Source organism: Bidens hawaiensis, unplaced genomic scaffold (genome assembly GCF_021521415.1).
Source record: "Bidens hawaiensis isolate Kalapana, Puna unplaced genomic scaffold, B.hawaiensis_p1.1 tig00018138_1, whole genome shotgun sequence".
Classification (NCBI taxonomy): domain Eukaryota; kingdom Viridiplantae; phylum Streptophyta; class Magnoliopsida; order Asterales; family Asteraceae; genus Bidens; species Bidens hawaiensis.
This window is the reverse complement of record NW_027492743.1, coordinates 363801-386195: the sequence shown is the minus strand read 5'-3', so window position 1 is coordinate 386195 and position 22395 is coordinate 363801. Positions and strand designations below refer to the sequence as shown.

The 22395-nt window shown below is 34.1% G+C and overlaps 1 protein-coding gene across 1 annotated transcript; it reads right to left on the bottom strand.

Moving 5' to 3' along the window:
* On the bottom strand, positions 1–21586 carry LOC143555511 (uncharacterized). Its single transcript, XM_077045042.1, has 2 exons — positions 20329–21586; positions 1–589 (listed from the first exon to the last, which is right to left on the bottom strand). Exon 1 carries the CDS (start codon positions 21584–21586, stop codon positions 20612–20614), a length of 975 nt encoding a protein of 324 aa, XP_076901157.1. The 3' UTR covers positions 1–589; positions 20329–20611.
* Positions 21587–22395: the final 809 nt, after the last annotated feature.

Genomic DNA, 22395 nt, shown 5'->3' with positions numbered 1-22395 from the left:
CGATATCGTTTCGTAGGAACTCGTTTCGAATTTGCTGAAACTGACTGTTTGGGATTGGTTTGGAGTGTTTGTATGAGGAACTGATTTGGAACTTGGATGGATTTAAGAACTGGTTTTAGACGTTTTAAAAAAAAAGTAAATAGTCGTCGTTTTTACCATTGTAACTTATACTGTTACCGTTCTAAAATTCACCCAAGTCGAATAGATTAAAGATTTTAAACTATTGGGTATGGTACCATGGATGTACTTTCCCTAAATTAGAAACCAAATTTGCAATATAGGCCACAAGGAGTGTAATTACCAACTCCCTCCAAATTTTAATGCAAACTTTTATTAATGTATCAATAAATGTCGTTGTTGACACATTGGATTAACTGTTATCACTCTATCTTGCATTAACTTCCTGTTCAAATCTTCCACCAAAATGTATTCTTGTAACCATAAATATAAAACTAATTATTGACAAATTTCTTAAAACAAAATTTTAACATCTATCCTACATGTTTCAATCAAGTGTGGCCAGGGGTGTGCTTCCGGCAGTAGGAAAACCATGCCCGAACTGGCAACCGAGTTTTACATATTATTAAACCTAAGGACCGGACTCATGGGTCCCGTTTTACAGGGTGTGGTTAGGAGTTGTCGGTCATGCTCTAAAAACCATACATGGTTACAAACAATCGATTCAAAGAGAAACAAATACCAACAGGACTTGTTAGCCACATTTGTCATGGTTTCAGATGACCTACTACATTAACAAACATTCTGAAAAAATAAACATGTAAATCTCAATTAACAAAGTAATATAATACTTGAATCATATATGTTTGATTACACAAAAACATGTCAACAAGCTAATTAAAATCAATCCATGCACTCTACCGTCTTCTTCTAATTTGCCGTTTGAATGGTGGCTTAAATTCTTGACGTGAAACCGCTAAACTGATTTGTTCCTCACGCGATAACAGTTGAATTCTTCTCTTTTTCTTCATGTTCTCATCTTCCAAATAAGATTTCTTCAAGTTTGTAACTGCTGTTTTAAACTTTTCTTCAATAGCATCACCCGCATCATCAATCACCCGTTTCTTAAAGTTTCCCGAATGAACCTGGTTGATCTTTCTTCCCGTTTTCAAACCCGACCCATGTTTCTCGTCAAGAACCCTAACCGATTTTCCAATTCCTGTTGCTTTCACAGATTCATCAAATATATCACATTCATAATCAATCAAGTTTCCTGAACCGATCTTTCTTTCAGTTTTCAATCTTGTTTCTTGGGGACCAAGTTTCTTGTCACGAGCACTACCCGATCTTCCCATTCCCGTTTGAGTTTCCACATATGAGCATATATTTTCAACCTTCTTTACTGTTTCATCGGAAACCTCAAGCACCGGTTTAGAAACCTCATCTTTCTTCAACTTTATTCTTATGATCAGCGATCGGGGCTTCTCGGTTTGTGGAGGGTTTTGAACAGACTCGGCTGCACCTTTGATCTGCGTATTATTTTCATTGTTATCTTGCAACCACACCTTTCCATTCCTTCACAAGTTTTCTTGAAATCTGGGAGACATGTTTTGACGCGTGATCCCGTTAACTTCAATACTTTCACCGATATCACCATACGTTGAAGTTTCGATAATGCCGCCAACAAAACCGCTTCCGATTGCTATCAAGAACGTCTTTCAACTTCAAGACTTTAGCAACCATAGTTGGTTCGTCTTCCGAATTCTTAAACCGATCATCACCGGAGATGAGGGTTTTAGAGATAATGATGCCTCTCTTCTTTTCGAACTCATGCGCGTTCCTGATGAAGTCGAAGAAGACGTTAACGTTGGAACACCGTAGGTAGTTCATCACTGCTGCTGATGTTTGTTCTTCCATCCATCCAAGTATTAAGGTTGTTTCAAGGGTTTTTGTGGACTTGAATTAATTTGTTAGAGACTAGTGGTGTATGTGAATATATATATTTCAATTAAGAAACTTGATGATGAAGTAATTGTAAGATCGAGAGTAAATCTGAGAGTTTAATGATGAAAAATAACAAACCTTTTATGATCTAACGTTTAAAAATTTGTTTTTCCGATTTTATCTTAGGATAAAAGAAAATGCGGTAAACTTTAAATATGTATCTTCCAATTATTAAAAAAGTAAAGAATATAAGTTGTATGAATATTAATGGACTAAACTCTTTAAATGAAATATCATATATTTTTAAAAGTTTATTTTCATGCCAAACAATTTTATGAGAAAAATTTTTTTGACAACGAAGAGATTATCTGCCACTAAGAACATTAAATTGGGACACTCTAACACTACACGAGATTACATACACCAATTATAATGAAAACGTCAATCCAAAAATGAACTAACAAGACTTTCTTAATAAAAGAACAACGACTGGGGCATTCTAATACTACACGAGATTCTCCTTAAAATAAGAGAGATTGACACTAAAACGACAAAGTATATACACGGACAACGCCTACTCAGTGGCGTAGATCACCTTTCAGCGATGAGATGTCGTTGGCGTAGACTTTTAAAAAATTTTAACGTTATGGTGACTTTTTCTAACAACACAGTCAGCATAGCTTATTTGAGCCGGGGGACTGACCGAAAGCAACCTCTCTATTCCTATGGGGTAGAGGTAAGATTGTCTACATCTTACCCCCCTAAGACCTTACAATGGCTTTGCTATTGGTGAGATTTACTGAGTATGATGATAGTCAGCATAGTTTAATTAGGCGGGAATTCGAAAATATCTGGGCCGTCTCTGAGAATGCGTAAACCTTTATAGACCCCAATGCGAGTAAAAAAAATAAATAAGCCTACTATAAACTCATATGTATGTATGTATGTATGTATGTGTGTGTGATATTAGGATTTATAAAATTTAGGAGATAACATAAGAGACGTTCACAAAATTAATTATCTTTATTATTCAATTTATAAAACACAAATTTATACTACTAACCGTATATAGAATTTATAAGATTTTGATATCGTTAGATTAAAAATCTTTCATTATAGCAAAATATATATTTTTTTTAGAAAATATAGTTCACAATTAATAACTTAAACAATACATGTAATTTATTAAAAAAAAAAAACTGAAACAACAAAATAGTATGAAAGGTTTGATCAGGGTTTTAAAAGGGTAAAACAAAAATAATAAAGTCGTTTTAAAACCTTCTCCTTCAAGAATTTCACATTTGGGTCAACTCAAAAGTATAATTTTTATCTGGGTTTGTCTGTGAGGCTAAATATGAGCCCCTACCGGTTAATGGGCCTTGTTCAGCCGCACGTGCCCAAAATCGGCGTGGTAGCTACCTCATAACACGTCGTTGACATATGCTAATTTCTCTCCTTTTCTTTTATTCCTCATTGATTGGTAACCAGAACGAAGCCATTAATTTGACGATAGCCTAACGATTGTCATCGTCACATGCTAATTACATAAATATTTTCTTAATTAGTTATATTATGGAGTAGCATAAATAAACAAAATGACATCGTTTGGCCTATCCTATGGCGACAACTTTAAGGAGCCTTAAATTTCATAACTGATGTGGTTATGTTTCGCTTTTTCTCGTGTGTGTATATATATATATAAAACTAGCAACAACATGTTATCACCATACATGTCTCGTCTATGTACACGATAGGTCACATTATATCATTGCTATAAAGGTTGTTGCTATATGGTAGTTAAATAATGTATGATCGAGAAAACAATAGGGTAGTTTAATGATGACTAATAACAATCTTACAATAATTTCATATTTTAATATCTTTCTTGCGTAATCCTTGTCTCTCCTACCCCCCCCCCCCCCCCCCCCGGTTTTTTCCTTACATTTTTTTAATTCGTAGACAACATTTAAATAAATTAAAGTGTTTTTATGCGGTATTTAATTAAATCAAGAGAAAATGTAGGTAAATTTATATTTTATTTAACTACAATTTCGGGAGGGCTTATAAAGGTTGCACCTATGCAGAGTGACTTGTACGTATTCATCAAGTATATGACTTCGTCAAGTTGGTTTGTCATGTGTCTTTGTCCGGTGCTACGTCTCTTTGTTCTAGCTATTTTTATTTTCTTTTTCTGAACGAGTCTCCTTTTCACATATCATTTGTCTCCACTGCCTCTCCTCACCACTTCTGGTGTAACATTTCGGGTTTCCGTTTCTTTTTGTATTTGTAATCATTACCTGACCCGGATTCGGGTATTTTATCAATAAAGTTCGGTATTTGTTTAATATTTTTATTTGTTCTCTTTTTATAATTGATTATAACTATAAGACATGTACAAAAACAACCCTTAACCAACTTTAATTCACTTTTGCATCCAACCTCGAAGATCAAGGACCAACTAGCAAAATAAACAAAAAAATATTTTCCTCCTCTCTCTCCCTCTCACCACCGATGGCCATAAGACCCCCCCATTTGCTTGTTCCTCAATTTTCGGGCAAATTGATAGAATCAAATCGTTGACAACCTAAAACGCGTCTACCGACAACCTATACATGGTAATTGGTTAGCTAAGACAACTAATTGATTTGTAATCGTGAGTAAAACAAACCGCGGCCTATATGGTTTCTAAAACACTGTATAAACACATTGCGACCTAAACCCCTAAGCTAATTGCAGTAAACAAAGCCGTCAATACTCGTTTAAGATCAAAACAGAGCCGCGCCTCTTGTTCTTCGTTCCCCGTCAATTCTTCACCATAATAGGTAATTAAAGCATGCTTCATGATCGCCTTTAGCCAATTAAGGATAACCCCAACTTATTTTAATCAATCTATGAACGAATTGGACATTTCAAATTCTAGGGTTTATGGATGAAATTGGGTTTTGTGATTAACTGCTTATATATAAGCAACTGATATTTCTAACAAATAAACACACCAGCCATTCCCAATGGCTGGTGCGTGTGCTGTTAAAACTCTGGAACCAGTCCAAGCGAGTTCGAGCCCCCTGGCCCGGTTTTTGTTATTTATTTTTGTTAAATCCTTTTAATTAATTTTATTTTATGTTTTTATATATACAACAACGAATAAACATTGTTTTGATGAACTGAACCCCGAAACAACACTTTTCTTTTCATAATGATGTGTGTGCATATATAACTATTTACTTTATACTCATACATAAATAAGATATATATGTATATTCTTTTTACGAGTCTCGTTAACAAACCAAATTATATTATTAGATTTTCAAATATTTCGTTTAAATTTCTGCTAATATGTATTGTTATTCTACTATTCAAACTTAAATACAAATCAATAATTATGGTAATTAAATAATAATAATAATAATAATAATAGCAATAGTAGTAGTAGTAGTAGTAATAATAATAATAATAATAACGTTAATAATCACACAACCGTATGAACATAAGACTAATTACATATTAATAACCTTATCGAAACCCAAGATCCGTCATAAGCCTTGTAATTTCAATCCAATATATGTTTATAACTTTTTTATTATATTATCGTTAACAAATAGGGCCTTTATTCGACACATCCCAGGGAGCTCGATCACATTTAACTTAATCTTTATCGTCGTCTCATCCTCACAAATCTACTCATTAAAGGTAAGTAAATTCACATCCCCCTTTTACCGTTTTACATTTTTGGGGGCGTTATGCGTTCACAATCAAACTTATTATAGATTTTCACTACGATTCCAATATATGCGTTTATTGAGATTGCTCGATTAGTTGATACGTGTGAATGTGACTATGTGTTTACTTTTTTTTGTGGTGGTTGGTATCTCATTCCCATCCTCATCTTCAATAGTATGATCATACGCCGTCAAAATAACTCGTTATCAATATGATTCAGGTGAAAAGACAACTTTTACTTATTGTTATACTAGTTGTAGTGATTTACAATTATCGCATGGAATTGTCTTTTTAAATATTATATATACACAAAATTGTGGTTTACTTGCTCAACTATATGTTGACATATATATATATTTTCACGCATGACGCATGTAGCTTTATTGGATGAATCAAGTATTGAAACTTAGTTGATACCTTAGATTGCCATGATGAATGAAGAATACATTTAATTTAAGTTATTTATGATATGAATATTTATTTGTAACAGTATTTTTGAGACAATGTTTGTGTTTTGAAATTTGATATATGAATGAATAATTTAGATATTGACACGTGTATTTTACTTAGTGTTTTCTGAGCTATGGTCACGCTTACGTGTTTATGTGACCATACCGCATTATTTGATAGTCACTTATAATATTTGATATGTGGCTAAAAGCTAATAGTGACAGCAAAACAACAAATATGACTATTATTAGTTAATGGTCACACTTTATGCTTCATGTGACCATCACCTTCATCTCCTCCCAATTACAAACCTAATCCATAAACATCGATTGAAGCTCATTACTCTTCTTCATAATTTTCTTCTTGCTCCAAAATTCATCAACCAGCCTGATATCAAATCTAACGGGGGGTTTTAACATGATTAATTAGAACTCTAGAGATGTCATAAACATGTTAGGGTTTGAGTTTTGTTGATAACAGTTGGCTGACAGATTCGTTCTCGTTTATTGATTCGTTTGTAACTCGATGTTAAACAATGATTATTTATTGATTCTTGATTTTTGGATATAGTATTCTGAGTCTAGTTTCCAGAAAGGTAATTTTTTAAATTCTAAGATGAGTGTTGAATACCTTTTATGATTTTACAAAAACATATGTCAAAGCTAATTCGGGGAGTTATATTCTTGACCATTTTTCGAACACCATAACTCCCTAATGACATACCCAAACGGGTTGGTTCCACTTCAGGAACTTAGTATTATGAGTTTAAAAAATAATTCAACTGGTCTTACACAATTTGGTTTAATGAGTTGATAGAACTATTAAACTAGTTTTTGTCGCGTAATCTACTGAACTGTTAGTACCTATCTGTAATTGTTGAATTATTTTGAATTTTCTATGCATGAGAAAAGTATAATAAATATTGTTTGAGAAACCTAATTCATATATCCTATGGCAGTAAATGTTGTAGAATTTATCCTTAATCTTTTCTTTGTGAATAAAATCAGTTTGTACATGTCAAAATCTGTCTCGTGAACTAAATGATCATAAGTTAAGTAGTATGATGAATATTTGGTTGCTTTGCCATGATTTGATGTGTGGATACATGTTAGGAATTTTGATACTGTTGACATTACTTATTATCACCAACGATTCGTCGAGTCAAGTTTGTGCTTGTGTGTGAGTTCATACGTGGGTCTTAGAGTCATGTGTTATTGAACATACTCTCATAACTTAAAACACTTGTACTAGGTAATAGTTAGCGAGTCAAATGCATTCATTTGGTTTCGAGAAAACTTTATTACACGCGACAGAGGTTTTTGGATTGAAAACACGGATATACTAACATATTGGATTTGAAAACACTAAACGTTTGCTTATGCTTGTTTTCTGGATTGAAAACACAAAACTTTTTGAAGTATTGGTTATGTAACCTTTTGAAACGGGAAAAAACGAGCTGAATTACTGATTTTTTTATTGCTAAATTGCTGCAAAACTGGTCAAAACACGTTGAAACGATCTGTTAAGTGCTGAAACGAGCTGTTAAGTGTTGAAACGGACTGAAAAATCACTAAAACGAGCTGGTTAACATGTTGTTTGCTGTAAAAACGAGCTGTTAAGTGCTGAAACGAACTGAAAACTCGTTGAAACGAGCTGTTTAACATGTTGTTTGTTGTTAAAATGAGTTGTTAATGTTGAAACGATCTGAAAATTTGCTGAAACAAGCCAACACGAGTGTTCGCACTCGACGAGTTGGGTTTCGGTTTAGGCTCATTTCTTAGTTTTTTTTTGCTGAACGTTGACATGGGAGAAAACGTTTTAGTTTTTTTGTTTTTAACTTATGGTTTTTTTATTAGTTTTTTTGAATTTTTTTTCTAAGGTGTTTTTAATTAAAATTAAAAATCCTTAAAAAATTTTCAAAAATAATAATAAAAAAAATCATAAATCAAAATATAAATAAAAAACAGAAAAAGTAAAAAAAAACTAAAATATTTCCTCCGTTGTTCTTGTTCAAAGAAAAAAAAAACGAACCGAATCCCCCTTTTGACCCGTTCCAACCTTGACCCATTTTGACCGGACCCGTTATGACCCGAACCTTTTGACGCTGACCTGTTCCGACCCGAAGCATAACAACCCTTTTTTTAATTGACCCGTTTAGACCCTAACCCATTCCGACCCATAACCCGTTTCAACCTAACCCAAACCATTTTGTCACCCCTATGTTTAATGTATATCGACGGGTTAGGCGAGTTGTATCTCTTAAGACACAATAAAAAAATATTCAAAAATAATAATGAAAAAAATCAGAAATCAAAATATAAATAAAAAACAGAAAAAGTAAAAAAAATACTAAAACATTTCCTCCGTTGTCCTTGTTAAAAAAATGACCCGAAACCCGTTTTAACCCGTTCCGACCTTGACCCATTTGACCCGGACCTGTTATGACCCGAACGTTTTGACCCTGACCCGTTCCGACCCGAACCATAAAAACCCTTTTTTTTAATTGACGCGTTCCGACCTTGACCCGTTTCGACCCTAACCCGTTCTGACCCATAACCTGTTTCGACCAATTTGCCACCCCTATGTTTAATGTATATCGAAGGGTTAGGCGAATTGTACCTCTTAAGACACAATTTAAAAAAAAATATTCATAAATAATAGAGTAAAGTGCTATTTTCGTTCTTATGGTTTGACAAATAATGCGAAATTAGTCTAAAATATTTATTTTTTGCGTATGGACCCTCCACGTTTCCCAGTTTTTGCCAATTACATCCAAATCACTAACCCTGTTAAATTTTATCGTTAAGTCAGGGGTAGACATGTCTTTTCACTATTTCTTTATTATAATACTTATTTCAGTGAAGTGCGGTTTTTGTCCTTCTGGTTTGTCAAAATCTGCAGTTGTAGTCCAGTAGTTTCAAATTTGTAATTTCTTCCCTATGGTTTTATTTCACTTGCAATTAAACCCGAATTTATTAACTTTGTTAAGTCTGGTCGTTAACCCATTTGTGTGACCCTCATGTACACAATTCGGAGGAAATTTTTTTTTTCCTATATTTGAAACATCAAAGAGATTACACCATTGTAATGACTAGTAAGAGACTAGAGATCATTGTACTGCACGTGCCATTAATATTAATTTTTTAACAACAAACAACACTTCATTAATACATATAAACGACACCTAGTTGGCGGCTTAGGTCACCTTTTAACAATGATATGTTGTTGACATAGACTCTTTAAAACTATAACGTTACAGCATTCACAACAACAAACATTCGCAAACCGTCACATCATATTCTAAACTTTTCTTAAGCACCTCAACTTTCTTCCACAACAACAAACCTTCACAAACAACCACATCATCACCTACCTTTATAATTAATTTATATATAACTTAATTACTTTTACAATATATTAGTGCTTTTTTCTTTAAAAAATAAATACTTTTATACGTTGATATTTTAAAATTAAATACATTTAAAATAATATAATATAATTTAAAAAATTAATAGATAAGAAATTTGTGAAGAATTAACGACTTAAAAACATATAAAATGATTTTTTTATTATTAGTTTATTTCTTCCAAAAACTAAAATAATATTTATATTTATTATAAATCTAATTCCCTTTATCTTCTCCTTGGTTTTGTAAAGCGGTGCCTGCAACTATTTTAGCGATTATCGTTCCAACCAAAAGTTGATTTACAATCTGATCGAAGACTGTCGTTTATGATTCGTTTAGAGGAAATCAAGTAAGTGTTTCAACTTCTTTCTTATTCTTATATTGATAACGAATTTCTGGGTTAAATACAAAACTTGATATTTGGGTGAAAACACGGATCTTGTTGAATCAGTGATTTCAAAGAAATGGAATTTGAGGGAACGAATATATTCGGCGATGGTATTTTAATTTCGAGTATGATGATTTGGGACGAAAGGAAGATGGTTATGGCCCACCCAGCAAGTTTGTCAGTCGTTTGCTTTCACGAACTGTACATTCAGACTTCAGCCCCACAACATCGGGGAATGTTGCCCGCTGCAGATGCTCTTATGGTGACTTTTCTGACTGACATGTCATCCGCATAGCTTATGTGAAACAAAACCGCCATCTAGAGTAATAGCTAATTACATAAGTATTTTTTTAATTATCATACCAAGTAACGTAAAAGAACAACAACTGAGGCATTCTAACATTACACGAGATCAATGGAGTACACTACAAGAAATTCAAGTTTTAGCGGTGACGTCAATACCGACGACGCCCGGAATTAGCGACGACGACCAACACCGTCATCGCTAGTGCCAGGTGTCGCCGCTAAAACTCTTGATCCGGGTTATAGATCTTCTAATCTCCTGACCATTGATAAGCACAAGATCTAATTGCCATAATCTTTCCAAACAGACACACTACCATCTCCTCCACATTAATACACTTCTTCACAAACAATCACACCCACCAAAACCCACCTCCAAATTAATCTCCTCGCCAACTTCTTCTAGCTGTAACCGGCCGCAACCATACAACAGCTTGGCATCACCTGCAACCAGCCAACACAGCGGCGCATCAGTTACTCGAAGACCACTTTAGCTCTGGCTTAGCTGCAACTCGACATAAACATCATCTCCGGCGCACCTGCATTTTTCCGGCAACGCTAGTTTCTCTCTCATATATATTGTACAAATTATGTTTAGTTATTAGACCGATTTGTTTGTAAAAGTTATGTAAAGTTTTGACCGATTTAGTGCTAATTTAATAGTGTGTTGGTTCAAACTCTTGTTCAAGTTAGTTAATTATGATTCTATTCATAAGAAAATCTGGTAATCTATATGTAAAAAATTTTCCGGCACAAACTCCGGCAACGGCATCCATAGTTTGAACATTAGAGGCGACGGTTTGAGCAGCAGCAGAGACCTTTAGCGGCGACATACATATGTTTTGTCGAGTTGCATTTTCCGGTCATATTTTGAATCCTTTCCTACATACAAAAGTAAACATATGTTAAATTTTTTACTTAGTTTTGACCGCCTACTATTGTAGTTAAATAGTTAACTATCGTGTTGAAACAATATTGACACTATTTGGTAATTAAATTAAAATGAGTTCAGGTCCTTTTGACCCATTTAAACTAGAAGTTACATAGATTAAGTCATTTAACGTGAGTTTGGATTTGTTTGACTCATTTAATTTAAAAGTTGGATATTTTAAGTCTATTAAAGTGCCCCGGGTCATTTGAATGGGTTTAAAAAGACCCGGACCCACTTTAGTATAGTTAGTATATCAATCTTGTACTTAAGATCGATCAACCCATTTGATGTGTTTAATAAATCTATCTTTTTGTTTAAATTGGTCAAAACGATCCAAACCCTTTAATAACACGTTTTGATTCACCACACTAAGGGGTGTACATAATTCGGTTGAAAACTGTGAAACCGTCCAAACCAGCGTGTCGTCAGTTTGGTTTCATGGTTTGTTTTTTTTTTTTTTTTTTTGTAATATTTTTGGCTTGTACTTAGACATGATAAATATAACATAAACTATTATTGGAAATTATATATATGTTAAAATAAGCATAATTCACGTCAAAATAAGCATAAATCATTTGAAAAAAAAAACCTAATTAAGAAAATTCATGTTTTGTTGTTATTTTTAATTTTTTACCAAAAAATAAAAAAACAAAAAAAATAAAATTTTTTTTGCCGAGTTGACCTTGGAGGTCGAGTAATCCCGAGTACTCCAACTTTTGACCGACTCAGACCTTGGCGAATAATGGTGGCCGAGTTGGGAAAAGGCGACAAGGTTGATGTCCAAGGACCTTAGAATCCGATTTTTACAATCCGATGTTTTGAAACCCGGCACGGCCGGTCGAACTGGTCCGACCGGGACCAAGTCCCAAAACCGGGTCAGGTCAGTGTATTCGGGCTGTTTCTAAAAATCCGACCGGGTTTTGCTGGTGGCGATCGACCCGATCCGGTTGACCCGGCAGGTAAACCGGTTAAACCCATTTTTATATTAAATCCAAAATGAAATCTGCATTCCGAGATTCGAACTTGGGTCATTTTTGTGATAGAAGCTTTAAAAATTATTAAACGAGCCAACCAATCAAACTTCATTGATGTCTCATTGATCCAACATAAATCGTATATATTTAAAAAACAATGTATAAAACATAAATATACATTAAAGTTTGTTATTATTGTTGGTTATTATTATTTTTTATATGTATATGAATTATATATATGTGTAAGTACATATTTAAATTGTTTATGACATCATCCGGGTCAAACACCCGTTCGCCCTCTCTAGTCGGTCCGCCGTTTGACCTGGTAAGGAGTCCGGGTCGACGTCCAACCCAAACCATTTACTACCTAGTTTCGATTCACCACACATAGGGGTGTACACAATTTAGTTGAAAACTGTGAAACCGTCCAAATCGGCCTGTCGTCAGTTTGGTCTCATGGTCTGTTTTTTTTTTTAATTAAATTTTTGGTTGGTAGGTTCCAAAAAACCCTAGCGAATAATTTGGTTTATGATTTTTACCGAAACTGGCCTATAAAACTGAACTGGACGTAATATTAGCACATATTTTTATATATGTTTTATATCACAAGTATATAATTATTGACTTTTAACAAAAGATAACAACCTTAACCGACTATTAATTTAAAATAACTAACTTTTGCCTGTACTAGATTTAAACTATTAGTTTTTTACTAAACTTTATCTTTATTGACTTCTTCATTTGCTCACAAGCAAATAAGCATCTGCAAGCATGCTTCTTACACTCTCAATCAAAGTTTGTTAAAACAACTATTTAAAGAGTGTGATTAGTTCAAATACCTAAAATATAAAACAAGTTTAATAGCAAGCATGGACGGAGGAATTCCTAAAAAAAGGATTACAAAAATGTGTTTAAACTATGAAACAAAACCATATTTTTTATACAAATTTTAGGACAACTTGTATATAAGCTTAATGATGAAAAAAACCAAAACCAAAACAGTGACATTTGTCATTTTTGGTTCAATTCGTATTTGTATTTGTATTGAAAACCTAACCCATTTTTTCCTTCGGATCCTTCATTATTAATAAACTATTGGATTTTATGTTTCATTTATGTTATACAATTGTTGGATAAAAAAACACCATTTACGGTACCTTAAAACACCCTTTTATTATTAAAAACGAATTAAAACGAACTTCAGGGACCTAACCCGCCAAATAACCAAAGTTAGAGACAAACCCACCCTTCTGGGGCAGTGCGGCCATGAAGGGCATGGTGGTCGCAGGTGGCAACCACCTATCTACACAGTTTCAAAGTTCGTTTTTATGTTATAACTTTCATCTAACCCCAACCAACCATCTTAAATGCATGAAATCTTATTGGTAAAATTTGGTGGCAACACCCTAACCCTTTCCTTATAAATACCAACTCATTCTCTCCCATTTTCCGCTGATCAACCCTCAAACACTCTCCCAAATATGAGTTATAAGCTTTTTTCCCATGTTCTTGATAGTTTGACTTTCTGAAGTCAAACAGAAGCTAATCTTAAATTTGAATCCGGTTTTGGTAATTAAATCTTGTATTTTTAGTTTGTTTATATTATAAATTCTTTTTTCTTTACTCTCCCTTCTTCAACAACGGTTGGATTAGGTGTTTATGCTTTTTAAGGCAAATATGCATGAAAAGGCTATTTTAGTCCATTTTAACGTTTTAATTCATTTAAGCTTTCTGTTTGTGTTTAATATATGAGTTTTAAGAGTTTATATTAGTTCTACAGTTTTGGGTATGTGGCAACCAACCTCAGTCACATAACGAGTCATGGACCGAACTGAAACCGAACTCTCATTTAACTATTTATTTCATTATTTTAAAACAAGTTGTATATAAGATTCAAATGTTTAAGTTCTATTATTTATGGTTTGTATTTGTTATTATTATATAGTAATGTTGGACCCAAAATTGGTCATATACTAAGTCTTGAACCAACCAAACCATACAAACCGAACCAAACCAAGTTCACTCGCTTAAAACACATTAGTTGTGTTTCGGGCCACCAAATCTCATATTTTTTTAAGATCTTTCTATAAACTGATTATAAATTTTTCTCAAAGTACTTGGTATGTCGGAACCAACTTGATCTTATAACAAGCTTGGATAGATAAAACCGAACACCGGCTTAACATCGACGTTTGGAGTTCTTCCTAATAGAACTTTCTAACTTAGTTAAGTTTTTTGTTTTAATGAGTTATCTCATAACATTTATTCATTTTGGAATATCGGATTCGGACTCGACCAATTATCAAGACCCGAACCCACTAAGCCGAACAATCGTTAGATCTATTTTGGTATTTATCAAAAAAGGGTGGTGCACCTATTGCATTAACCAATCCATAAACATTACTTAACAAAGGTTAAGTAAAACTCATGGATAAAACACCGAGACTCTATTTCGAGATAATTTATTTTAAACTGTCATATCATTAACTTAAGATTTATTTCACTTTAAACCCAAAACTTTGTTTATTTATTTTTACTTGCCTTTTATTTTACTTTAAGCTTTCACAATACATCCAACTAACTTAAGGACCTTTTTAATCTAGGATTCGTCCATTAACTCGTCGAGCCCTTTTCTCAAGCTATCTTTTTGACAAGTTCATCTTCAAGTCACTTATTCCAAGTGAGTACATTTCATCCCCCGTTTTCATTTTTATACTTTGGGGGTAAAATGCATACCTATTTACAACAATAGATCCTTAAACCACAACTCTAGGGTGTATGATACTTTGAATATTTGCCCGATTGTGTGTTATACGTCTCATATGTTTTACGTGCACGAGTTTTTATTTTTGTTGTTGTTGAGCCTTAATAACTATGATCATACGCACCCCTAACTACTTTAGCCTTGTGCTAGTAGAATAGGGCCTCATTATCCGAGTATGATGGTTGTTACCAATTAGAAAGGATCCTCGTTTATTTATGATTTATATAACGTACTTGTTGCTTCTATTTATAGTTTCATATACAAGTGGTGGATTTTTGCCTCATATTATATATACTCAAAACTATGAAATTGCTCACGAACATTCATGTTAAAAAAATATATTTTATGCATTGTTACAGGTTTGATTATTGGTTGATTGTAGTTCGAAGACGTTATGTTATTTTGAGATCGTTTAGGTTATTAGAGAAATGAACAATTTATTTCTTGTATTTGTGTTATTTGTATGGACGAGTTGTGTTACTTTTGATTATTAAATTAAATGAATGAGTTGTTTAAATATTGTCACTTTAATAGTGCCTTGTGTTCTTGAGCAATCCGTCGTGCCCCGGCATGTTCCGCGGCCTTTGGTCTGGGTGTGATAGATTGGTATCAGAGCCATGACTATAGGATAGGCAGTTAGACGTAACAGCTTAGTATAGTTTATGCTTCAGGGTCCTTATACGTGTTGCCTATACGTGTTTTCCCTACTTGATTGTTCATTGCACTTATATATTTATCTACTTATTTACTTCGTTTAATCCCAAAAATATACGCATCCACACAGTGTCATAGTATTCCAAGGTATCCTTACTTTACCACAAAAAGTAGGTTTATGATGTTTTTATGGATCACAAAATTAATTTGGATCCCCTTATTTAAGATCCCTTAAAGGTTGAATTTATAACGTGTTTGTAGAAACAGTAGGAGGCGAAACACTTTGAAACGATCATTTGACAAAAAGATTCCAAGAATCGAAGGTGATTTACTTTCCAGGGATGATTGAATCAAAGTGTTTTCCTCTAGGCTAAACAAACCATGTTATACGTGTTAGCACTTTAAGTTATTGAATGCAAGCGTTCCGGTTTCCTCCTTATATTTTTTTTGTTGGAAGCATAAAAGCCACGTGATACGTGGACTAGTGTTTTCAACATCTCAACTTCCTCATTGTTTATTTGTTATTGTTTTTGTCACGATTTTTTAGACAAAACGTGTAAAACACAATGATACATGCATATGTTCAACTCCACACTTTACCTCATTTTATTTAAGATTTAATATTGGGACAACAAGTCATGGTGGTTCATGCAAGTTTTCCCGCTTTTAATTCCTAACACATTATTTTCAAATTTCAAAGATTTAAATTACTTAACATTATATTTATTTACTTGATTTATTAACAAAAGAAAATATTTTTTTTCTAACATCCTCATAACTCTAGGACGCACAATCATAAAAACCCCATGTTTACTCATTATCCTCATACATGTACCAATTACCCCAAACTTATATCATTTATCTTTTATTATTTTAGAATGCCTCCCCTTCGTCACCACACTCGCAAGCCTAACTCCGGTCATCGGATGGCCGCTATGGTTGCTAAAGTGATCGCCGCTCTGATTCCCAGACAGATAACCCAAATTCAAGCCACCTAACCTGCAGTTACCCAAGCCATGCCTAACCCCGCACCTTTCTCCTTGAAACAATTCACCAGTTCGAACCCATATTCGTTTTACGGCAAGAATTGTGCCACTACCTTTTGCAAGTGTTTTCAATCTTTGTGAATGCCCCGAATCCAAGAAAACCACGTACGCCTCAAGCATGTTGAGGAAACCGCTCGCACTTGGTGGAATAGAGAAATATACGCGAATGGGGCGGAAGTAGCCATGGCATACTCATGGACCAAGCTCAAAGAAGTCAAGATGAAGATATTTTGCCCAAAGTATGAACTCCAAAAACTCGAATCCGAATTTTGGGAACTTAGTTTCTTGGTTCCTCATACTCCAACCGTTTCATGAGCTTAGTTTCTTGGTTCCTCACTTGGTCACTCCCCTCACAAGGACGATTGACAAGTATGTCGATGGTTTGCCTATAACCCGTTTTGACCCAACTCAACTTATTTGTCACCCATATGTTTAATGTATATCGGGTTAGGCGAGTTGTACCTCTTAAGACACAATTTTAAAAAAATATTCAAAAAAATAATAAAAAATCATAAGTCAAAATATAAATAAAAACAGAATAAGTAAAAAAACTATGACATTTTATCCGTTGTACTTGTTCAAAAAAAAAATTGACCCGAAACCCGTTTTGACCCGTTCCGACCTTGACTCATTTTGACCCGGACCCGTTATGACCTGAGTTAACCCTGACCCGTTCCGACCCCAACCATAACAACCCTTTTTTAATTGACCCGTTCCGACCCTGACCCGTTTCGACCCAACCCAACCCATTTGCACCCTCTATATTTAATGTATATCGACGAGTTAGGCGAGTTGTATCTCTTAAGACACAACTTAAAAAAAATTCAAAAATAATAATAAAAAAAATTATAAGTCAAAAATAAATAAAAAACGGAAAAAGTAAAAAAACTAAAACATTTCCTCCGTTGTCCTTGTTAAAAAAAACGACCCGAAACCCGTTTTGACCCGTTCCGACCTTGACCCATTTTGACCCGGACCCGTTATGACCCTGACCCGTTCCGACCCGAACCATAACAACCCTTTTTTTAATTGACTAGTTCCTACCCTGACCCGTTTCAACCCATAACCCGTTCCGAACCATAGCCCTTTTCGACCCAACCCAACCCATTTGCCACCCCTATGTTCAATGTATATCGATGGGTTTGGCGAGTTGTACCTCTTAAGACACAATTTAATTTTATATGCATAATGGGCCATTAGAGTTTCAAAGCCCAATATGGTTCATTTGGACATGTATGACTTGTTTTTGTCTATTATGGTCTAATATGACTCCCTATAACACGATATAACCCTTAAATATCTAATATTACATATCACATTCCATAATAGACCACTAAGAGATTTCAAGCCCTAATATGGCCCATTAGAGTGATTATAACATTAAAAATGCTATAATGGGTCACTAACACCAACAAGGCCCAATAAGACCTATTGATGAAAGTATCACATGTTATCGGCCATTAACATCTAACTATGACTAATGACATTTCTATACAACCTTCTTAGGGCAACTATGATGTAATAAAGGCTATAATGGGCCACAAACACCAGTTAAGGTCCAATAAGGCCCATTGATGAAAAGTATGATATATTATTGGGCGTTAACCAAACTATGACTCACTAAACTCATATTCAACCCTTTTAGAGCAACTATGATATGATAGAGACTAACTACAATGGGTCACTAACAACAATCAAGGCCCAAGACGGCCCATTAATGCAAATTATGACGACCAACTATGACTCACTACACTCCTATACAACCTGTTAACGTAACTATGACATGATAGAGACCATACTAGCCATTAACAACAATCAAGGCCCAATATGGCCCATTAATAAAAGTACGACATGTTATTGGGCGTTGACACATGCCTATGGCTCACTACACTCATATACAACCCTCTTGTAGCAACGAGGACATGATAGATGCTATAATGGCCAGTAATATCAATCAAGGCCCATTGATGAATGTATAGGGCGTTAACATCTAAATATGACTAATGATAGTCCTATAAAAACTTCTTAAGGCAACTATGATGTAACCAAGGCTATAATGGGCCATTGACACCAATCAAGGCCAAATAAGGTATATTGATGAAAGTATGGTGTGTTTCAGGCGTTAATACCTAACCATGACTAATGACACTCATGTACACCTCTTTTAGAGCAACCGTGACATGATAGATGCTATAATGGGACACTAACATCGATCAAGAACTAGTATGACCCACTAATGAACGTATGGTTTATTGGGCGTTAACACTGATTACTACACTCTTATACAACTCTTTTAGAGCAACTATAAATATCACTTGTATTTATTTTATATGTTTTTCATATTTAAAATACAATTTCTTATATTATTTAAGGTTTAATTAGTTGTTATATATATATATATAACACTAACAACACTTTATTTTAATTATTTAAAATAAAAATATTTAATTCTATTTAGTTCCTATTAATTTCACTTAACTCAAAATTTCAAATTAAATTCACCCCATATTTTCTTCAAAAAATTATTGAATTACCCTCCCATTCTTAAATCTAATTTGACTATAACATTTCCTTTCATGAATCATCAGTTACTATTTAGGGCTTAACCACAAGCAGGTTTTTATCTTCGTCTTCCTCTAATTCCCAGCCATAACTGTCGTTTCTTCCCCTCTCCCTCTCTTACTTTCACAAACCCCAACCCAACTATAATTCATCTTCAATATAAGCTTGATTATTGAAATTGGTGGTGCCTATGAGCGATTCACGTCATTCATAACACTAATTGGTAAGTTTTTATGCATCAATTTAATATTTGCATGAGTTCTTGATAAACCCTAAATGTTCAAAGTTCTATAATATTGTTAATTATGATGTTAATTGATGAATTAGACCCCTAGAGATGTCATAAATATGTTAGTGTTTGAGTTTTGATGACAATAGTTTGCTGATAGATTCGTTTTTGTTTATTTATTGGTATGTAACTTGATGTTAAACGATGATTATTGAACTATTGTTGATTCTAGGATATATTAATATGAGTCTAGTTTCTAGAAAGGTAAAATTTGTAATTTTTGGACGAGTTTTGAATATTTTTTATGATTTCATAAAAACACTGGTCAAAGCTGATTCGGGGAGTTATATTCTTGTCTGTCTTTCCGACACCATAACTCCCTAATAAAAAAACCAAACTGGTTCCAGTTCTGAAAATTTGTATTTTGCGTTTTGAAGACAACCCAATTGGTCTTGCACAATTTGGATTAATGAGATGATAGAGCTATTAAACAAGTGTTTGTTGCGCAATGTGCTTAACTGTTGGTACATATATGTAATGGTTGAATTATAATGAGTTTTTTATGCATGAGAAAAATATAATAAAAATTGTTTAAGAAACCTAATTCATATATTCTATTGTGGTAAATTTTGTAAAATTTATACTTAATCTTTTTTTAGTTAATAAAATCAGTTTTAAAATGCTATAATCTGTCTCGTGAACTAAGTGATCATAAGTTAAATTGTATGATGAATGTTGGTTGATTTGACATGATACGATGTGTATTTTAGGTGGAGGTAAACAAAAACTAGTATAGGAACAGTAACCGATATCAATATCGGTTTGGTAGGAACTTGTTTGGGATTGGCTGGAACCGAAGGTTTGTGAAAGGTTTGGAGTATTTTTGTGTCGAACTGATCTGGAACTTGGATAGACAAGTGTTTATAGAAAGTAAACAGGCTTCTGGTAGAAAAACCAGGCCAGCTCGAAACGGGAACCAATTCTCAAATATTAGAAAACCTAAGGACCGGACCAGTGGGTCTAGTCTTACCGGGGTGTGTTTGGGGCTTGTCGGTCATGTTCTAAAAACCATACGAAGTTACAAACAATCGATTCAAAGAGAAACAAATACCAACAGGACTTGTTAGCCACATTTGTCATGGTTTCAAATGACCTAAAACATTAACATTCTGAAAAAATAAACATGTAAATCTCAATTAACAAAGTACTATAATACTTGAATCATATATGTTTGATTACACAAAAACATGTCAACTAGCAAATTAAAACCATTCCATGCACTCTACCATCTTCTTCTAATTTGCCTTTTGCGTGGCGACTTAAGCTCTTGACGTGAAACCGCTAAACTGATTTGTTCCTCGCACGATAACAGTTTGATTCTTCTCTTTTTCTTCATGTTCTCATCTTCCAAATAAGATTTCTTCAAGTTTGTAACCGTTGTGTTAAGCTTTTCTTCAACACCATCACCCGCATAATCAATCAGCCGTTTCTTCAAGTTTCCCGAACGAACCTGGTTTTTCTTTCTTCCCGTATTCAAACCCGAATCCATCTTTCGTCTTCCGTCTTTCAACCATGTTTCTTGGGAACCAAGCTTCTTGACAGGAACCCTAATAACCGATCTTCCAGTTCCCGTTTCCTTTAGCGTTTCCATAGATGAACTTATCTTTTCAACCTTCTTTAACGTTTCGTCAGGAACCGGTTTCGAAACCCCATCACCTTCATGATCCGGAGTAACTGGACTCTTCGGATGAACATCTTTCTTCTGCTTTATTCTTACGATCAACGACCGGGGCTTCTCGGTTTGTGGAGGGTTTTGAACAGACTCACCTTTGATCGGTCGTTGCACATTGTTTTCATTATTATTATTATTATTATTGCTATCTTTCAACCACTCATCAACGATACCTTTCCATTCTTTCACAAGTTTTCTTGAAGCCTCGGCAATGCGTTTTGACACGTGATTCCGGAGACGGTTAACGGATATTCCAACCCCCGTTAACTTCAGTACGTTCACCGACATCACCATACGTTGCAGCTTCAATAATGATTCGAACAACACCGCTTCCGACTCATCACCGCTATCAAGAACGTCTTTCAACTTGAAAACCATAGCAACCACCGTTGTTTCGTCTTCCGAATTCATAAACCGACCATCACCGGAGATAATGATATCTCTCTTCTTTTCAAACTCGAAGACGTTGATGTTGGAACTCCGAATGTAGTTCATCACTGCTGCTGATGTTAGTTCTTCTTCCATCGATCGAATTAGGTTTTTTAGTTTCCAAGGGTTTTTGTAAACTTGAAATTGGTTATAGAGAGTAGTGGTGTATGTGAATGATTATATTTAAAGAAACTTGATGATGAAGTAATTGTAAGATCGAGATAAAATCGGTGTTCTTAATGAGGACAAATAACAAACTTTTTATCATCTAACGTTTTTAACTTATTTGTTTTTCCTATATTTGAAATGTGTATCTTGGGATCCAAGTAATGTAATTAGTGCAACAATTTTACAAGCTTGCTTAAATTTTATACAATCGAAGAGATTACAACATTGTAATGACTGGCAAGAGACTAGAAATCATAGTACTGCACGCGCCATTAATATTAATTTTTTTAACAGAAAACAACACTTCATTAGTACATATAAACGACACCTAGTTGGCGGCTTAGGTCAACTTTTAAAACTTTTCTTAAACACCTCAACTTTCTTTGCAAACCAAACTATTCCGAATTGCAAACCAAACTATAAGCCAAACCAAACCAATACAAAAAGCTAATTAATCATGTTTAGTGTCACTACAACAATCACAAGTATGATAACCACATCGACAATTCTTTCAAAATCTTTGTGCATTTGCGCCATTCGCTGGTCAAACTATCTTTGCAAGTCTTGTTACATTCAGTCACATTGTTCATTTACTTGGCATTGAAGTACTTTTGTAAGATGTTCTTTCATTTCCTCAAGGACACATTGGGGGTTGGTTTTACACAATACGACAACACCCTTTATCTTGTAATTCCTTTCACGCAACAATTGTTTCATGCTTCACTACGGTATCTTCG